This window comes from Crotalus tigris, unplaced genomic scaffold (genome assembly GCF_016545835.1).
Source record: "Crotalus tigris isolate CLP2741 ecotype Arizona unplaced genomic scaffold, ASM1654583v1 scf7180000018053.2689490, whole genome shotgun sequence".
Classification (NCBI taxonomy): domain Eukaryota; kingdom Metazoa; phylum Chordata; class Lepidosauria; order Squamata; family Viperidae; genus Crotalus; species Crotalus tigris.
In genome coordinates, this window is record NW_024096796.1 from 268443 (window position 1) to 287911 (window position 19469).

Below are 19469 nucleotides of genomic sequence, written 5' to 3' on the forward strand. Positions count from 1 at the left end.
GTGTGTACCTGTCCATATTTTTCTAAATATGCTCAGAGCATGTACACATGCAATAGGGTTCACTAATGCTAACTTGCTTGGGCCAGTTGGCACATTTGCAATTTTGAGATTATGCCCCAGCACTCTTACAAATAACTATGAGACTTACTCTCCGCCATTCCCTATAGCCCTTATGATGCCCCTTGCTACCTTAGTTTGCTTTTAGGTTTTTTGGGGTGCACATGCATACTTTATAGCTCAGGGTTGCAGCCTCTCATTTAATATGGCAGTTTTGAAAATAAGCTTGAGGCTGCTACTATATTTGTATTACACCAGTTTATTGTGTGACTTTATTAAAGAGTAACAAAATAATGGAGCCTGGTGATCACCAAGAAAAGAGTCAGCAGATATATTGGGCTTCATAAGGAGAATAAAATTTAGGGCTTACATAAAATATCCCATTCATATTGTTTACAACTGTCAATATAACATTGCTAATTATAGTGCAGTCTTTATACTTCATTTGATTTGTATTTCTCTAGTTCAGCGGTTCTCAACCTGTGGGTCGCGACCCCATTTGGGGTCGAACGACCATTTCACGGGGGTCGCCAAACAACACGATCCGCCATTTTTTTCTCAGCCGGCGCAGGGGGGCGGCACCGCGCATGCACGCCACGCAGGGGCTGCCGCCGCGCATGCATGCCGCGCAGGGGTGGTGCTGTACGTGCGCGCTGCGCAGGGGGCGGCGCCGTGCATGTGTGCCGCGCAGGGGTGGCGCCGCGCATGCGCGCCACCTGCTCATGACCGGGGTCGCCGGTCTAAAAAGATTGAGAGCCACTGCTCTAGTTCTTTGCTAAACACAATTCCTAGATGTGATGGCAAAGCTTTATTTTGGTGAATGATATAATTTTTCATTAGCTTATTCTAAACTATAGAATAAATAAATAAATAAATTCTATTTATTTATATTTATCAAATTTAGAAACTGACTAACTTGCTCACAGAGTGATTTTGTTAGGAGCACTTTCTTATGCAAAAATGAAGGGTGGGGTTTGATTTTGCTTACCCAAGAGGATTCCAAGCCCTCGTTTGTCATGTTTCCTTACCTTTATGTGACCAACTGGCTCAACTATTTTTCCAAACCCTTCATACAAAATTGCCTTCATATAAAATTTAATCAAATTCTTGATTGTTTTAACTTAATACTTTCTACAACAGTTCTCCCATTCCGGTATATAGCATTATACTGGCCAGAATTCACATGCTATCATGATTATGGGAATTGTAATTCAATATATGTTAAAGTAATGTGTAGCATCAAGTCATTAATCATAGTTTATAAATAGTGAATGGAATTGTATGAATCAGATGAGCAATGTAGTTAAGTATGAATGAATTCAATCCTTAACTAGTAACAATCCTCAATGATTTTAGGTAAGAGTCCTTCCCAGTGCCAATTTCAGCTGAAGAACTATGAGTACTACAAAATGGAATGAGAGAAAAGTTAAGCTAATACATTTAGCAAAATGTAATGAATGGAGAATTAAATAACTAAGGATTACTGGCGAATAGGTTAAAAGGAATTCACTGTTAAAATAGTTATCTGAGTTAGTTTTCCTAAAGCCAAAATACATCAACAATCCTCAGGATGATCTGAGTTGTATATTTTTATCTTATTTCTTTGGTGATCATTATTGTGGGCTTTTCCTGCTTTCATTTTAGCGAAGACATAATGATTAAATACTATGGAAAGTCAATGAATTTTTGTAATAATTTAAAGTGCTAAGAGACTAATTACATACTTGGAAGTAGTGGTATTTTTATTTTTCATGAAATGCAGTTTCTGATCCAATTCTCATAGAACTAGCATATAATAGAACTCACAGCTTTTAGCTGTCACCCTGATTTTCATGGAGTGAAACAGTGTTAGGTTTTCTAAAATACTAAAATTCTAGGAAGTCCATTAAAATTCTGAAAAATGAGCCAATGCACAGATAATCCTAGGATTTTATTATTAACAAATAGCTTTAACCACATTATTTTATTACTATAACAAAAAACTTTAACATTACATTATTATTAAATAGCTTTAACATTACTTAAAACTGTGTAGAAAAAATCTGAATAGCCTAGCTTCTCATTCCTTTCTTCCTTGAGCAACATTTTCCCCAAGTCAGCTGAAATAAAATGTCATTTGGTGCTGAAAAAATGCTAAAGAGACATAGATTTAGGCTTGAAACTCAACATTAAGAAAACCAAAATCATGGCATCTGGCCCTCTCAATTCCTGGCAAATAGATGGGGAAGAAATGGAGATAGTGACAGATTTTATTTTTCTGGGCTCCAAGATCACCTCAGATGGGGACTGCAGCCAAGAAATTAAAAGACGCTTGCTCCTGGGGAGGAAAGCTATGGCAAATCTAGACAGCATACTAAAAAGCAGAGACATCACCCTGCCAACAAAGTGCGTATAGTCCAGGCCATGGTTTTCCCAGTTGCAATGTATGGCTGTGAAAGTTGGACCATAAGAAAGGCTGAGCGCCAAAGAATTGAGGCCTTTGAACTATGGTGCTGGAGAAGACTCCTGCGAGTCCCTTGGACTGCAAGGCGTTCAAACCGGTCAGTCCTAGAAGAGATCAACCCCGACTGCTCTTTAGAAGGCCAGATCCTGAAGTTGAAACTCAAATACTTTGGCCACCTAATGAGAAGGAAGGACTCACTGGAGAAGGGCCTAATGCTGGGAAAGATTGAGGGCAATAGAAGAAGGGGACGACAGAGAATGAGATGGCTGGATGGAGTCAGTGAAGCAGTAGGTGTGAACTTAAATGGACTCCAGAAGATGGTAGAGGACAGGAAGACATGGAGGAACGTTGTCCATGGGGTCGTGATGGGTCGGACACGACTTCGCAATTAACAACAACAACAACAACAACAACAAAAAGTTATACATGTTCAATCACAATTTTTTAAGTGGAAATATAAAGATACTCAAATATCCAGCTATGCCTGATCATTTGCCAACATCTATCTATATACTAACAAGCTCATCCTCATTCTGGATATAAACACCTAGATTCTATTGTGAATATCTCTTAGGCCACTTTCCAATTAATTATATTGCAATGCCAGATTCTCCCTATACTGACTTTCCTTATTCTGGTACTTTCAAACGTGTGAAGACCACAACTCCAGAATTACAATTTAGTATGGAAACCACAGACTAAAAAAGACTGCTGTAAGCTCTGACTGCTCTTGACTTGCACTTTGTCACTCCACTAATATATATTTTTGTATTTTTAATTACATTATGGCAATAATGTCTCAATTAACATGAATATAGGAGCTCAATATGATTATATTCCTGATTACGATCGTATGTTTGCAATATAAGCAATTTAATTTGCAAGTCTGTCATGCAAGTTATGGAGCCTTATCAAAACTGTAAGGAACCAGGGGTGGGGTGGGGTGGGGTGGGGTGGGGACCCAGCACTTCCCCATCCACAGTACAACCTGCTCATTTTCCAATCAAGAAAGGTAATACACAGTGTGTGCAGATGACACAGGGTGGAGTGAAATACTGTAAAAGAAACACAATATTTCAAATAAAAAAGCAGTTTAAATAGGTTTAACTAGACTAGAGAGATATTTTATTTTCCAGATTCATCAGAATGTTATCACGGAGTTTCTGTTGGTATCTTCAATAACATTTTGTTGCTTTTGTTCCACAAACCACCTCCTCCCTCCTCATCTATCCTTATTTCCAGATGGAGCAATATAAAGAGCACAAGGAACTGTGGAAATCAGATACTGCGTTGATTACCATTTAGAAGGTGAAACCAACAGCGCAGTATTTCTTGATTATTAGGACAGCCTGGCTAAGCATGCTAAAGCTGAATGTTTTAGAAATATTGAAAAAAAATGAAAAACAGCAACAACCAAGAAGTCACTGGAAAAGACAAATTATAGGCAGAAGCATAATCTTTTTGCAAACTATGTTTGCAAGTCTTATGTTCCAAAGCAAGCAAGGCTGGCAGCAATGTTCATGAAATAACTGATAATCCTCCAGAATATCTTACTTTAGAACTGGGGTTTAAATAATCTTCAGGCATTTTTAATAAGGTTTGGTTCGTGCAAAGTTGATCCAAAAATAAACTTGGAAGATTAGCTTACTCATTCTGGACATATCTTTCTGTTCCAGGATGTCCCATTTCAACAGAGCATTAGGAGAAGGAGATTTGAGAAAATTACTGAAAATTTACCGCACAGAGATTTCAATGGCAGTGGATGATGTCTTCCCATTACTTCATGGGCTTGCTGATCATGAAGTTGTCACTGAAGAGATGTTCAAGGTGAGAGAGGAGAAAAAAATTCCAGGTACTATATAACCCTTCAGTACATAATACTGGAATATATCTGTTTCTTTTAAGCCATTCATTTATTGTGTTACAATAATTTGCATATCTGTTGTTTTATTTTATACAATATTATGTATAACTCATGTTCAACTACAGTTTTGCTGATCTATCTCTCACTTTTTAATTTTGGCATTTTTATTTTTCATTACTGCATTTTCTCTTTCATTCTGTGCAAATTATTGAAATGTGATGATTTTTCAGACTACTTTGTATAAACTTTTATTTGAGCAGGTATGGTGAAAAATCAAGAGTCTGAAACTGTATATCCTGGGTATTAACTTTTAGTATCAAGGTATGAATGGAAGTGTTGTTTCCGAGTTTATACATCAATGTTTATGAATATAGTTTGAAATAACTGCAAATGGCTACAAAGGAATGCCTGTCTAAAAACATTAGTTTAGGGAGAGAGTAATCTGAGGATACTGTTGACTTTTCCCCACACTTTTAGCATTACAGTATTTGCCTTTTGCTTCAATTTCTATAGCACTTTCAAGATTACTTATAATTCCAAAAAGCTCATATTCAATTTTCCTCAGTTTCTATTTTTTTCCAAAATAAATTTCATTTTAATTTTTTCTTTATTATATTGCAAATAACTGCTTACTTTATAAATATTGTATTCATTATGTATTATACTATGTTCTATTTATTACATTATATTATTGGATGTTCTCCCCAATATACATTCCTTTTGCATGAAATTTTCTGCATACTAAATCTCTTTTTATTTATTTAATTTATTTGCTGCCCATCTAAGCGATTCTGGGGGACTTTTTGCACATCTAAATACCATTGATGTAAAAAACATCTAATATACTGTATATTAAGGTTGAAGTCATCCTAAAAATATACAGTTTGTCAGATTTAAATTATGCTGCAAAATTCAGAAATACCAAATATCAAAATATAATTTTTTGCCTTAGTTGGTGATGTGCAAATTACATAAATAGCATTAAAATTATTTCTCCTCATTCCTTGTTTTTAAAATAGAATATTCAAAACGTTGAGGCTATGACCATCCTTAATTACCTACTACTCAAGAAGATAGACTATACCAAATAATATATATGTTAAGCATTTTAAAGAAATAAAATCTATTTGAGAATTATGTCAATGTTGCATTTCTTTTTGTCTTGAAGGACACTCTCCACCTGAAGGAAACTGAAGGTTGCCACAGGGCTTTTTACACCATGTTGACATGGTTGCTAAATCAGGATTTATCTTCCATAGAAGATTTCTGGAGAGTCCTTTTCAAAGAATACAACCTGGAGAGGTATTCCAAGCTTCAGTCCATTTGGAACAACTTTCCTAAAGGTATAAGATATTGTCATCATGGCCTTAAAATTAAATTTATAGGAGACAGCGAGAATGTGTGAATGATAGGTAGTATAGAAATTGGAAATTATGGGAGTAATCAAGTTGTATCTAATTGACTGAATATGGTTCATACTAAAATTAGTGTATTTGGGACATGTCCAGCATATCAAAGTGATTTTAGTATAACCTAAAATTCAAGTTTAATTTAAAGCCAGCCACTTGATACAATGATGAAAATGTGAGTTAACAATAGTAGAACATTTATAAGATCTATCCTGTGACATGTATTTTTCTCTGCTAAGGAAGAAATTAGCTTCTATGGTTGAAGACAAATTTCCATAACTGTACGCAAGAATCTCAGTCAGTCTCAGTACTTTCCTTGTTTTCAGATATGGATTTCAGCAGGCATCGCAGAACAAAGAAACTTGGCATTAATAATCCAAAGATTGTGACTCAGCACAAATCCCAAGGAAAGAGAAAGATGACAGAAGAAAAAGACTCTTTGCAATTAACTCAACCTCTAGGTAGTATCAGAAAACTGATCCGCACCTTGGTATAGAATTATGTACTATGATTTTACTGTAGCTGTTGCAGTTTAACTAAAATATGAAAAGAATGAGTTTAAAGAATAAAAGAAAACCCTTCCCCCTCCCCAAAACAAGTATCTCAGAAGAGGAATCCATTGTAATGACATCATACTGCATTTTTCTCTTTTTATAAAAATAAAGGCAACATGCAGTTGGAGTTAAACATTTTCTTTCCATTTGTTTTCTATACTAATGGTTCTCAAGCTTCTGAGAAAAGTGTAGTCCCTAATAAATAACATATAATAAGATTTATTGTTACAGGTAGTCCTCGACTTACAACCATTTGTTTAGTGACCAAAGTTGCAACGGCATTGGAAAAAGTGACTTATGACTGTTTTACACTTAAGATTGTTGCAATATCTTTGCAGTCATGTGATCAAAATTCAGGCATGTATTTATGACAGTTGCATTGTCCTAGGGTCATGTGATCATCATTTGTAACTTTCCCAGCTGGCTTCTGACAGGCAGTCAATGGGGAAAGCCCTATTTGCTTAATGACCACATGGTTCACTTAACAACTGCAATGATTCACTTAACAAATGTGGCAAAAAAGTGAGCAAAACTCACTTAACAACAGAAATGTTGGACTCAATTGTGGTCGTAAGTTGAGAACTACCTGTATTGGGCATTTTGCAAAAAAAAAAAAAAGATAATTTCTGTTTTCAGTATTGCAAACTGTCTTATAAATCAACAGGGTCCTTTCCTAAAACAAAAGCTGTGAAGAAATCAGAAAATGCTGAGCTACAACATTATTCTCTTCCAAGTGGTAAGTTTATCACTTTGCTATGCTTGTTGAATACCCTAATCCAAATGGTTGGACTACTTCTGTGAAATGATCTGCCCATCAAAATAAAATTTAAAACCATGAACAATCTTGTTTCATTATCAGATCTCATTAGATTTTGAAATTTCTCCCTGAGATCTCAGAAAGGAACAAACAATTTCACAATAATTTGATGTCCTTGATTGGAGACTTGTCAATGTTATATATTGAAATGTCACATGACGTGGTCAAGTTTTAGATTTAATTTTGAAGTCTTCTAGTCTTTGAATAATCTATCCAACATTATCTTTATACTATGCCTTAATGTACTGCTCATTCAGATATGATTCCAAGTCATCATTTAGAATTCTGAATGGCTAAGATATTGTTCAACATACAAATTATTTGTTTAGCCAAGGGGCCTATATATTACATTAGGTGGGGGGGGGAATGACATGAAAGGCTATTCAGTAACTTTTGTTGAATTGGCTTATCGTTGTAGCAGTTGATCTAAGCTGTCTTTTGGTGATTTTATTTAAGTCTGCTCTTTGCATGTAAGAAAACTGATTGATTATAAGATTCAAATAAAAACAAACAGATCATTAATTCCATATTATCTGTAGCCATCTCTCCACAATTCTCCTACCCAATCTAAAGAACCTTCTAATTGCTAACTATCCTCTTCAATGAGCCAGTTTAGTGTAATGGCTAAGGCATCAAGCTAGAAACTGGGAAAGCATTTCTAGTCCCATCTTAGGCACAAAGCCAATTGGGTAACCTTGGCTTTGCCCTCAGAAGAAGGCAATGGCAAACCACTTTTGAAAAATCTTGCCCCAAAAATTGAAGGGACTTTTTCAGACAGTGTCCAAGAATCAAACACAATTGACAGAAGAAACTGATAAGGAGAATATTTGTAGCTCAGTGTTGAAATTAGGGTTCCTTGGTGCTCTCTGAGCTTGGATGTTTTCTTGCAGATTTTTCATTACCCAAACTAGGTAACATCATCAGTGCTAGTACGGAGTGGGGTTTGCTCTTAATTTATATTCTAGTGGTTTGCCTTGTTGGGGTTGGTGGGAGTGGTGTTGGAGTTTCTTTGGTTGGGCTGTTTATTATTAGCTTCCTTGACTGAGGTATTATCACTTCTTGATTGTTGATCCAATGTTAATCTTGGTGTTAATCTATGCTCATCTGGGTGTTGATTGCTGGTGGGGAGGTGTTTTGGTCTTTTTGTTCCCTTTTTGGTTTGTTGATTGTCTCTGTTGAACAGTATGTTGACAGGAAAAAAAACTTCAAGCAGAAATAATAGACAATTTCAATGTCAAGATGAAGAATTTGTATTAACTTGATCATTTGATCATTTGATCATTAAGTAGATCTCATTTTTGCAGATGGGGATCTGAGGTATAAAGACGGTGAATCTACTGAACAGTCGCGAATCTAACAGCTCTTTCAAAGTGCTTCATTCTATTTTAATCCCACTGAAACATTGGCACTATGATATTCTCCATATTGTGTTAACCTTTTTCCTTGCTTTGTTGTAAAATCTATACCAAACCTTCCTCATTTTATATTCTGGGCACATGCATAAAAGATGACTATAAGTTACCTTACATTATTTGAAAAAGTTAATTTGGTTTAATATTCCAGTTACAGCTAAGGTTAAACTGTCTCCTAGGAAAGACACGGTTTCAAAGATGTCAAATATGTCTTTTTCTAGGCAACGCTAAGAAATTTGTTAAAGTTGGAGATGAATGTTATACATCAAACACACTGGAAGAACTTGGAGAAAATAAAGCTTATGAAATGAAGTCCAGCATGAATAACAAAGAACCCCAGGTTTCTGAATATGTATAATTATATACTATACTCAATTCTTATTCTCTTTGGATCTTTGGTAGTAAAGAGCAACCTTTGCTGGGCTGGCTTCTCTGTTTAGAGTCAGTCTCACTATGGCAAGGTTATGGTGACCATATGAATCTTCATCCATGGAGATAAATAGGAAACCCAAGAGTCTCTATTAGTCTTATGTACCAATAGCAAGTGTTGCATGCATCTGCCAATCTATATTAAGATGCAAAACTAGGAACCAAACAAGAAAGTGTGAATATGACTATTCAATATTAATAGGTGAACAGCAACAAGAAAAACATTTGCATACTGGTTCCACATACAAGAGGCAGATACATGTGCTTCATACTGCATTGTTTACCTTGCCTATTTGTGGGAAAGTTTGTATGGGATTTTGATGCATTATTTTAAAGCAAAGGAACAAGTAATGGCTCCTGTATGTGTGAAGCCTATATACTCATTCCTTGCTGCCTCACTGAGTCTTGTCAATCACTATTATTAAAAATTACTAAATTACTAAAAGCACAATTTCTCAGGATTTAAGTCAGTGATTCCATGAAACTGCAATGTAAGCCCTTCAATTAACATTTTAAAAAAATACAATAAAGTTTCTAATATTCTCTAAAACTGAAGTGGAAAACAATCTCATACAATTTGCATTATTGTTCCATTTAATATGTTGATACATCATATCCTATATCTTGCTGAGGTAAATAAGAGAGGTGAGATTGTAGACAGAACCTGTAGACATATTTTTGTTGGAAAACTGCTGTTTTAACTAATCCTTTCTGTACAAGTAGTCCTCAACTTACAACCAGTCACCCAGCAGTCATTCGAAGTTACAATGGTAACCCCACTATGACTTATGACCCAATTCTGGAGTTCTGACAGCTGCACAACTCTCACAGTCCCATGGTCACATTTCAGGGGTTTGGCAACAGGCTCAACTTTAGAGCTGGTTGTAGCATTCCATGGTCACATGACTATGGTTTATTTTATTTTATTTTATTTTATTGCAGATTTCTGGTCTTTTTGACTGGTTTCTGGCAAAAAAATGGCCATAGGAATACATTGATTCACTTAAGAATCATGTCATTTGCTTAGTGACTACTACTGCTAAAAAAAAAAGTAATAAAATTGCATCCAGTCATGTGGATGCCTTGGATTATACCTTGATAGCTTACAATCGAAATTCTGGTCTCCATTATGGTTGTACATTGAGGACTACATGTATATGACATTATTCAAATATAAATGAAAAATTTTCATAAACTTTCCTGTGATAGGAACAAGTGGGGACATGATGGGAGTTATCCTGTGTGTTACTAATAGCTAATAGTCTAACTCATTAGCTTTCTCCTAATCTCTAGTATATATCCAACATATAACTTGCTGAATCCATCAGGGTGGGAAGTCCCAGTTTTCCTTCTCTATTTAAACTGGTGTCAGATTCAAAGATGTAGGTTCGGACATGATATATATTTTTTTCCTTCTTAGTTGATGTGCCATTTCTATCAAGATGGAATTCCCCAAGTATTTCAGTTTATAATAACTGCACAAATTATTTTTTTTACCTGCTTTCATAAAAGGTGTTAATAATTATGTTCGTTCTCACCCGAATTGTTTTCAGGTTTACACTTGTCCCTGTATAGAGATAATCAGCAAGGCTTGCACAGATTTGGGGCTCTGTATAACTTGTTAGCTATACTTGGAGACACCTCACTGTTTTTACAGGGTGGGTCTTCACACAGCAGTTTTTATCTCACTCCCAGTCCAGGGTGGAGGGAGCCTACATTTGTCCTTAGTGTTCCAGTTTTAAAACAATATTCTCCATCTTCTCCCACAAATCTTAGTGTGAATGAGATTAGGACATTTTATTCATGATCTTGATGTTGCTGCGGTCAAGAGCTTGCATCTAGTGAGCTTCTGTTGGCTTGTTGAGAATGCCCTTACCATTTGGTCAATATTCACTGCCTTCCATGATTGAGTTACAAAAGAAACTGAATACCTGATTTCTGCAATATCTGACTCAGCCTTTGCAAAGCATCATTCAGGCATTATATAGGTGTTTATATACATTGATATATTGATCTTCTGGAAGACTGTAAGCCTATTATTAAATAAGTCTTCATGGATCTTGAAGAAGATGTTTGTTTAAAAATCGGCTACTGGTCAAAGTAAACTGAGAAATGATAATTTTAACAAAGGTCTGGTGATAATGAGATCTGCAAAAGCAGCCTTGAAAGAAATTGCAAAGAAATTGGTTAAAATTGTAATGTTCTTTTCATTTTAATTATTCCACAATTTGCTGGCCAGAAGAACGATGATGAATGTGCTATCTGTAGGGATGGTGGAGAGCTGATCTGTTGTGATGGATGCCCTAAGGCCTTTCATCTTGGTTGTCTTTTACCACCACTGACAGAAATTCCAAGGTAAAAACAACTTTTATCCGTCTAAATTGAATATAGCCTAGGGTTAGGCCCTACAGATTTACAGCTTTTTGCTTCCTTGAGTGATTACAGTTCTTTGTAGCTTTTACAATTAGTTCCTTAACTTAGTTTTGTAATCTTATGTAGCATGTTCTCACTGAGTTTTGTCATTAATTTTAGGGTGCAGATTAGAATGAAGGCTATAGAAGGGCTTTTTGTTTTTATTATTAAAAAAATATGACAAACACCTGGGTTATAATTAAAAATTACTTACAGTAATCAACACCTCAAAGTAAAAAATGAAGAATAATTGTGAAAAACATAGATAGATAGATAGATAGATAGATAGATAGATAGATAGATAGATAGATAGATAGATAGATGGATGGACGGACGGACAGATATAGCTATTACATTGTTTATATCTAAGGTATCTTCAAGTCAGACCCAACTTCTGAGATCTGTAAAAAATATTCTCCATCTCAATCTCTCCTCACTGGCATTTTGAGAAAAATTGGCACTTTTTACAGAAACATCCCACTGATAGCCTTGATCCCATCTAGCCACCTTATCTATTGTCTTCCTTTCTTTCACTTTGCTTAACCTTGCCAGGTATTCTAGTCTACTGGCATCACAAATCAGAATCAGAAAGCCCAAGTATGTGAATGTCTGTTTACATAACTTCACTATAGTAGCCGTTCTTTATTTTTCCAGGAACAATTTACTGTGGGTTGTTTTTTGCAGACCACATTTCAAATCTATAATTTGAAGATATCTGTTTTATTTCAGTTATTATTTTTCAATGTCCAGTTTTTCAGCTATACATTACCTTTGATAAAGGCTTTGCTTTAGCTACTCTAATCTTTATTGTGCAGATTTGCAGGCATACATCGTGTGCTTTCTGGAAGAATGTTAAAATATGGATGAGGTATAATGAACTGGTTGTGTTACATATTTAATGTATATTTAAATATTGCCTATGTACCTGACATAGGAAGATATGTCAATCAAGGCTATCAACAAACAGAAGAAAATAGCAAGAAAAAGAAAATGAGATGTTGCAAAGGTGCTTTTTCCAAAAGGCAACTGGACTTCCTTGGTTTTTTTTCTTTGAGCACATTTCACTTCTCATCAAGATGAGAAGCAAAATGTTTTCCAAGAAAAAAACCCAAGACAGTCCAGTTGCCTTTTGGAAAAAGCACCTATGGGAAAACCATGACCTGGATAATTGAGAATCTCCATAGATAAGAAAATGAAATATTTTTTTAAAAAATCAGAAATATTGCAAGAAAATGTACAGTTAAGATAGGATTGCTAAACAATAATATTGTGAGAGATCTAATAAAGTAAATAAAGAAAGTAAATAAAGAGGTGAAGTCTTTTGTCATTATTGAATGACAAAACCATTTGTAAACCAAGAATAAGGAACAAATACTATTAGACATGAAGAATGATAGGCTATTGATCAGCTGTCAAGTGGTAAAGCATCAGATACAGAGATAATACCATTGAACTGTTTAAAGTTTTAGAAGTAGTGGTTCATGTCCCAGTACATTTATTTATTTATTTGCCATTTGGGTATGTTTTTCCATTATTACATTGGATCTGCCTCAGTTATGTTCTCGAAATGTCAATATTCACTCATTATCTTCATGATGCTGCCCTTACCTTATCTCCAAGCCTTGAATGAAACAGCTTGAGAACATAATAAGCATAACACTTCTTAACTAATATTTTTCTGCTTAAGTCAGTGCTATTACATCATGGCTTCAAGTAGTGTACAATCTATTTATTTAGTCATGCTTGTGTTGGAGATGAGATCAGCTGACCTGCTGTATATGAGATCAGAGGTGTGTTTAGGAAATGTTGGGAAGTCTGGTCACAATCTCCCAGCCTCTGCTGCAGCCATTTTCTCCCAGTATTTGCCATTTCTATTAGCATATTGATTTCTTTCACATTCATCATCCCCTTTCTTCTTGTTTCTCCCTGTTTCTGAGATAAACTTTTCTTTGGACATCCACCATGGGCAGAGAAAAAGAAAACAGAGTTCCACTATTTTATGATGCAAAAAGAAGAAGCATTTTTGTGCTATACTGCTGGAACAAAATATTCTAAAATGTGTTTCTGCCTTTATATACTATTTTGTGTCTATAGTTGCCCAGCTCAACAAATGACCCTTTTGTCCTACCCTCACTTATTTCACTCCAGAAAATAATGAAGGCAATTAAATAGAGCTTTTTCTGCCATTTTCCTTATATTTATCCATCATCCCACTTCTCAGCCTCCTCTGTAAAAGAGTAGGACAGAACAGCAATTTGATGCATTGGTTTGGTGTCATTTTAAGTATAAGAGCAGTACTGTGTATAGTAACAAGGGCTAGTTCTGCTCCTGGGCAGAATTTGATAGTCAGCATGGACAGCATCCATTGTGTACAGAGAGAAGCAGCAGCCAGATATTAATTGATATTCAGTAATTCCATGTGCATTGTGAGACCCTAAATTAAATATGGAGAATGCTATCCTTATAGCAGTGCTGAATGTGATTTAACTGGGAACTACGTCAAAAAATGTGGATTAAGCGAGATAGCAAAATATCTTCAGCCAGTATTATTTGAAAACACTACTTTGCATGAAAGAAACAGATTATAGATAAGATTTATTTATTTATTTTTCCTTCTTTCTTCCCTTTGTATATTTGATTATACACCTGTCTTTTTATCTTGGAAAACTCATCAGTGGACCATGGAGGTGTGATTCCTGCTCATCTGGGAAGGCCAAAGAGGACAGGAGCACAGAAGAGAAAAAAGAATCCTTTTCTCAAAGTCAGGTATAACTGTGATTTTTGACTTTCCATGTCAGATGGTCATTCTGGCTGGAGATGATAGGAGCTATTACGTCAGATATTAGAGGCATATCAGTTTGGAGAAGGCTGCCATATCTAAGTAGTTCTACAATCTGCTGTTTTCTCCAATGACGGACTGTCCATTTGTTCCTGCATCACAGTTCCAGGTTTCATTCTAGAAAACGAAAACAGAGAATGATTTTTGTTCAAAGCTATGCATAAATAGTTGGTGTACAATGTGATTAAAGAACCTCTGTCAGTTTGAGAATATTTTGAGATAGCATATAACAGATCTGAAATAATTTGTACAATTTGTGTTGCCTTCTTCCTGCAAATATTTTCCTGCTGTAGCTGAATAACGACTGGAGTGTTATTGAATTTTCCTATCTCCTCAGGGTGCTGTTTATGTTCAGAGAACAACTGAAGATGGCAGGAGAATTCTTATCAAAGAACCTCTATGTGCCTCCTTCAGGCAGCCCCTGCCATCTTTGCTATCTATGTCCATGGCAGCTCCATCCACAATACAGAATGCTGGAACAGAAAAACAACTGGTCAGTAGCTTGTCTTTCCATGGATTTTTCACATTTCAGTGGGTGAGGTCATTTCAAATCCTGTATTTATTTATGTATGCATGTATGAATATATGTATGAATTTATGCAAGAGTCAGATGGTTAAAACAATATGTTGCCATTTTTTTTTTACTTTGCTTTGATCAGAAGAGCTGTATGGTAAGATAAAAGTTTAAAGCAGGGGTATGTTCTTGTCTTTAGCAGACTAAAGATCACATTTCAAGAGATGAATGGGCTAGAACAAGAATAGGGCAAAGCCAAAACTAACTCTGAAACTGTTTCAGTTTAAATTTAATTAAAACTAAATTAAGCAAATGCCTAGAATTATGTTTCTCTATAATAAGTAAATTTGAGTAAATAGAATTCAAGAGCCAGTTTGGTATAATGATTAAGATTCCAGACTAGAAACTGAGAGACTGTAAGTTCTAGTGCCAAGTTAGGCACAAAGCCAGCCAGGTGATCTTAGGCCAGTCATTCTCTCTCAGCCCTAGGAAGCAGACAATGGCAAAATGCTTCTGAAAATCTTGCCAATAAAAATACAGGAACTAATCCAGGTAATTGCTAGGAGTCAAGAATGAATTGAAACCACTAAAATAAGTTAATGTGATGGTTCTTTGTTATTTTTTAAAGGGCTGTAGGGTACCACTCTTATAATGCTATATAAGAGTCCTTGAATAACATTCCGTATTTCTTCATGCATGGGATCAGGTAAATAGGAACAGCAGATATATTAAGGGAGTTATGATTCAATATTCACCTTAGCATAATCTAGTAATTCTAGCATTTTGAATACTTGAGGCAGCCTTGTCCCGGGATTTTGTTTTTGCTTGTTTTTAAGTTCTAAATTGTTCTCTTCCCTATATAAACTAGGTTCAATCAAGCAGATCTAGCGTAGACTATTGGTTAAGTTATTGGGCTATGAATGGGGAGCCCTAGGTTCTAGTCCATACACAGCCATGCAAGCTCAGTAGATGATTCTGGGCCAGCCACTGTCTCTCAATATCATTTATCTGAAAGACTTGTGGGGAAAAAATAGGAAGAGTTTCAGGAAGCGCATAATGCTTCCTGGAGCTCCTGTTACAAAAGATAGATTATAAATGTAATAAATAGTCAAGTAGTTATTAAAGTGTTTCTCGTGTTTAATATTCAATTATTGCAATGAAATTATACTCTGCTTTTTTTCCTTGTCCTGGATCCCAAATAGCAACAACAATAGCAATAGCACTTAGATTTATATACCATATCACAGTATTTTACAGCCATCTCTATGCGGTTTATAGAGTCAGCATATTGCCCCCAACAATCTGGGTCCTCATTTTACTGACCTCGGAAGAATGGAAGGGTGAGTCAACCTTGAATTAGTCAAACTCCTGGCAGTGGGCAGAATTAGGCTGCAATATTGCAATCTAACCACTGCGCCACAATGGCTCTAACTGTATAAATATATATAGTTTAATTTATGAACATATAAAATAACTTTTATATGATGATTAAAGAACTTAAGAATAGTCCTGATGGATCAGGCTAACATGTCTTGCTTCTCACAAATAAGAGATGACAACGTATCCCTTTCCCTCTGTCTAAAAATTACTCTCTTCCTCCCCAAAGGACTCTAATAAGTATCATTTGCTACTATTTTACAATGCAAGGTCAGTGTAAAATATAACCTCTTCATTAAAAAGTCCACCAATATTGCAAGTATTATGAAGATGTGAGTGGACCAGGGAGTTTCAATCTACTAAAGCTGAGGTTTTCGAAGTTTAAATGTTTATTTTTTAAAGTTTTTTAAGTTTCATCATTTTATTAAGAATTGTCTATATGTTATAAGGATAAGGATGGCTCTGTAAGTAAGTGGGGCTCTAAGCAATTACTATAGAGCAGTTAAACACTGGATAGAAAAGATGGTATATAAAGTACAAAATTATTCTCTAGTAGGTAAAAAAAGGATCACTTTTTGCTAGAAAATGACTTGAAATTGTATTTTTTCAGAAACTAACCATTAGTGACAAATGCGGTATATGCCGGAAAGGAGGTGATGTGATCTACTGCAGTAAATGTTTCAGGGCTTTCCACTGGCGCTGCCATTTTCCTGCCCATACAGATGAAATCAGGTATTAATTGTGCCCAAGAATAAATCTTCATTTATCTCTTATATTTGTCAAGCCTTAAGCATCTGGCTTAGTGCATAGCTCTTGTGGAAAAAGGCCCCAGCTATTACCATGGAAAGTGAGCAGGAGGAGAATGGAGACCTGGCAAATATTGATGTCAGGTGCACTAAATTAATGCCCCCCCCCCTAGAAGCGTATTTGTTCCTAATTTTATATAAGACAGGTATTCTAAAGTTTTAGTCAAGGCAAAATTTTGATCACATTTCACCTTTTACAGAAAGTTCTGTATGGGTGCAAATTCACATAACTGAATGATCCACCATATCACCATCACTAAATCTTCCTGCATATCAGAAACAAGATGATAAGGTGGAAGGCTTAGTCTAGTCCAAATGTTTATGCTGCTGTTTGATTAAATAAAAGGTTTATGTGAGGAAAAAACATTAAATCATTTGAGAATCTACTTGTAGTCTAACGTAGCTCTATCCAGTTTAATAACCATGGAATCTCAAGTCAAGTCCTATACCTTGAGGGAATGCTTAAGATTGTTTTTGCATTGCGTTCTAGTGGAATCCTGATATGTAAGTCCTGCTTGGACAACTCTACAGTTATCAACTTGGAAGGAGACTCACATTCCAATGCTCAAACACTACGAGCAGTAAAGGTCAGACATTTCATATTTTTTCAGCCTTATTGTACTCAGTGGATTAAAGAAGCTCTGTTTATACAGAAATAACCTTCATGACTTATCATGCTTCAGATGTGATACGCAATTCCCATCGTTGGCTTACACCTTGTTATCTGAGATTAATGGGAGTTACAATCTAAAAATTTCTAAATAGGCATAACTTCCCTGAGCTCCAATTGCTAAACCTGGTAGATTTTCTGTATTAATTTTGATATCAGTATGCAGAACACATTCCTGTTTCTTAGATAAAAATAAACCAAAATTACTGCTACAATCTTAAATCAACAACAAATATCAGAACATAGAGATAAGATAGGAAGAAATCTGCAAATAAATATAGTTCCTTTCACATCTTGGGGTTCGCGGCATTGAAGCAACACACACTCACGTTGTAACCAAGTTCTTCTTTATTCATTCCACGTTACCACTCAGTAACCCAACAGGCTCACAGGCCTTTTATAGTTTCCCAAACAGCCTATCATAAATCTCCTTTGTTCGTGCCTTGCACCTGTGCGCAAGGCCGGCGCCAACCAGTCTGGTCCCGGGCAATTTTTGGGTTGCCCGGGACCATTTGCAACATTTCTGGGCCTGCTGAGCTGCCTCATCAGGCCCAGGACACAACATTCCTCCCCGCTAGATGAAACACACAATTACATTTGTTCCCTGGCAGGAGAAAAAAAAAAAGAATTCCCCTGCCCAGCACACAGGCAGAATATCTTTATAAAATAATGTTAACTTAAACAAACCGCTCTCCAAAATTATAATTAGTGTGTTTAGCTCTACCAAGTGTAGATCCCCATCACCCAGTTATAGACCAGCAAGGTTCTTTTGTGATGACAGAAACCTCACATAGTTTCCCAGATGATTGGGAGGGGCCTTAGCCCTTTGCGATCTACGCAAGGTCAGGGAGGGTGCCTGGCCTGTCAGCTCACCTGCCTGGCTAGGCAGACCAGGACTTTTACTTAATGGTCCATGGCCTACCAGCCCATCTGGTGGGCTTGATAGACCAGGATGTCTATAAATGATAGGTGACCCCCGTTGCGGCGGGCTGGCTGAGTCTTCTGGACTCCAGCCAGGTTCCCTTGGAGAGGAGAAAATCCCCAAGCCCAATGGTGGAGCGGAGGTCTCCATGTACTGCTCCTGGGAACTTAGTCCCTCGAGCCCGCGATCAGTCTTGGATGTGACCTGCGTTGCAGCTGTGCCCCAATAGTTCCAGTCCCCCGTGTAGGTGGCCGAGGTACCAGAGTCAGGAGCCGCCTCTATGGCAAACCCCCTCTCAGGAGAATTCCTGTTTGGCACAGTTGTGGACGCACAGGCCACCCCCCCGGGATGACTTCCTGTTCGGAGCACTTGTTGAACTCTGGGATGACCCTTGCTCACCCACTGAGACATTAACAGTGTCCTGTGGAAAACCCCAGGCACTGCAAGACGGATTCCCAGGATTTTGACCTGGTGAGCTTGTTCCTGGTCTCCCTCCCCCCCGCCCCCGAGAGCAGAGCCAGGAGCGGAAACATCGGGGGACAACCACCAGTGCAGTTGGTCAATATGACGCCGAAGGACGCAGCCATCTCCCAAGGTCACTTCGTATGAGAGCGGCCCCGAGATCTTGCAGAGACCCAGAGATGTCCAGGACCATAATTCCTTGCCCAGACCAGATCGCTCACCTGAAGTCTCCTAGGTGCCAGCTGCTGTGACACCTGTGAAGCCACCTGGTCTGGGTGCAGTCTGTCCAACTTTGTGATGAGGCGGCGACCCCAGCGGAGTTCAGCTGGGTTCTTTCCAGTAGCAGTGCATGATGTAGTGTGGTGTGCAAGAAGAAAATCTGCTAACCTGTGATGCCAGCTACCATGCATGATTCTTTTGAGTGCGCCTTTGGTGATGCGCACCATCCGTTCAGCTTGCCCGTTGGTGGAAGGTTGGAAAGG

The 19469-nt window shown here is 36.9% G+C and overlaps 1 protein-coding gene across 1 annotated transcript; it reads left to right on the top strand.

Annotated features, from left to right (window-relative positions):
- Nucleotides 1–4177: 4177 nt before the first annotated feature.
- Nucleotides 4178–19134, top strand: LOC120309635 (autoimmune regulator-like). Its single transcript, XM_039347061.1, has 5 exons — nt 4178–4327; nt 5533–5707; nt 9188–9288; nt 11225–11340; nt 18963–19134. The coding sequence occupies exons 1-5, from the start codon at nt 4178–4180 to the stop codon at nt 19132–19134; spliced, it is 714 nt and encodes a 237-aa protein (XP_039202995.1).
- The last annotated feature ends 335 nt before the right edge of the window (nt 19135–19469 follow it).

What these genes read in the sequence shown, in the direction of transcription:
- LOC120309635 (XM_039347061.1), top strand. Translation starts at nt 4,178, where the DNA reads ATGTCCCATTTCAACAGAGCATTAGGAGAAGGAGATTTGAGAAAATTA. An exon ending in CCTTGCCTATTTGTGGGAAA is followed by an intron (nt 9,289 to 11,224) that starts GTTTGTATGGGA and finishes TTTGCTGGCCAG; the next exon opens with AAGAACGATGATGAATGTGC. An exon ending in CCACTGACAGAAATTCCAAG is followed by an intron (nt 11,341 to 18,962) that starts GTAAAAACAACT and finishes GGAAAACCCCAG; the next exon opens with GCACTGCAAGACGGATTCCC.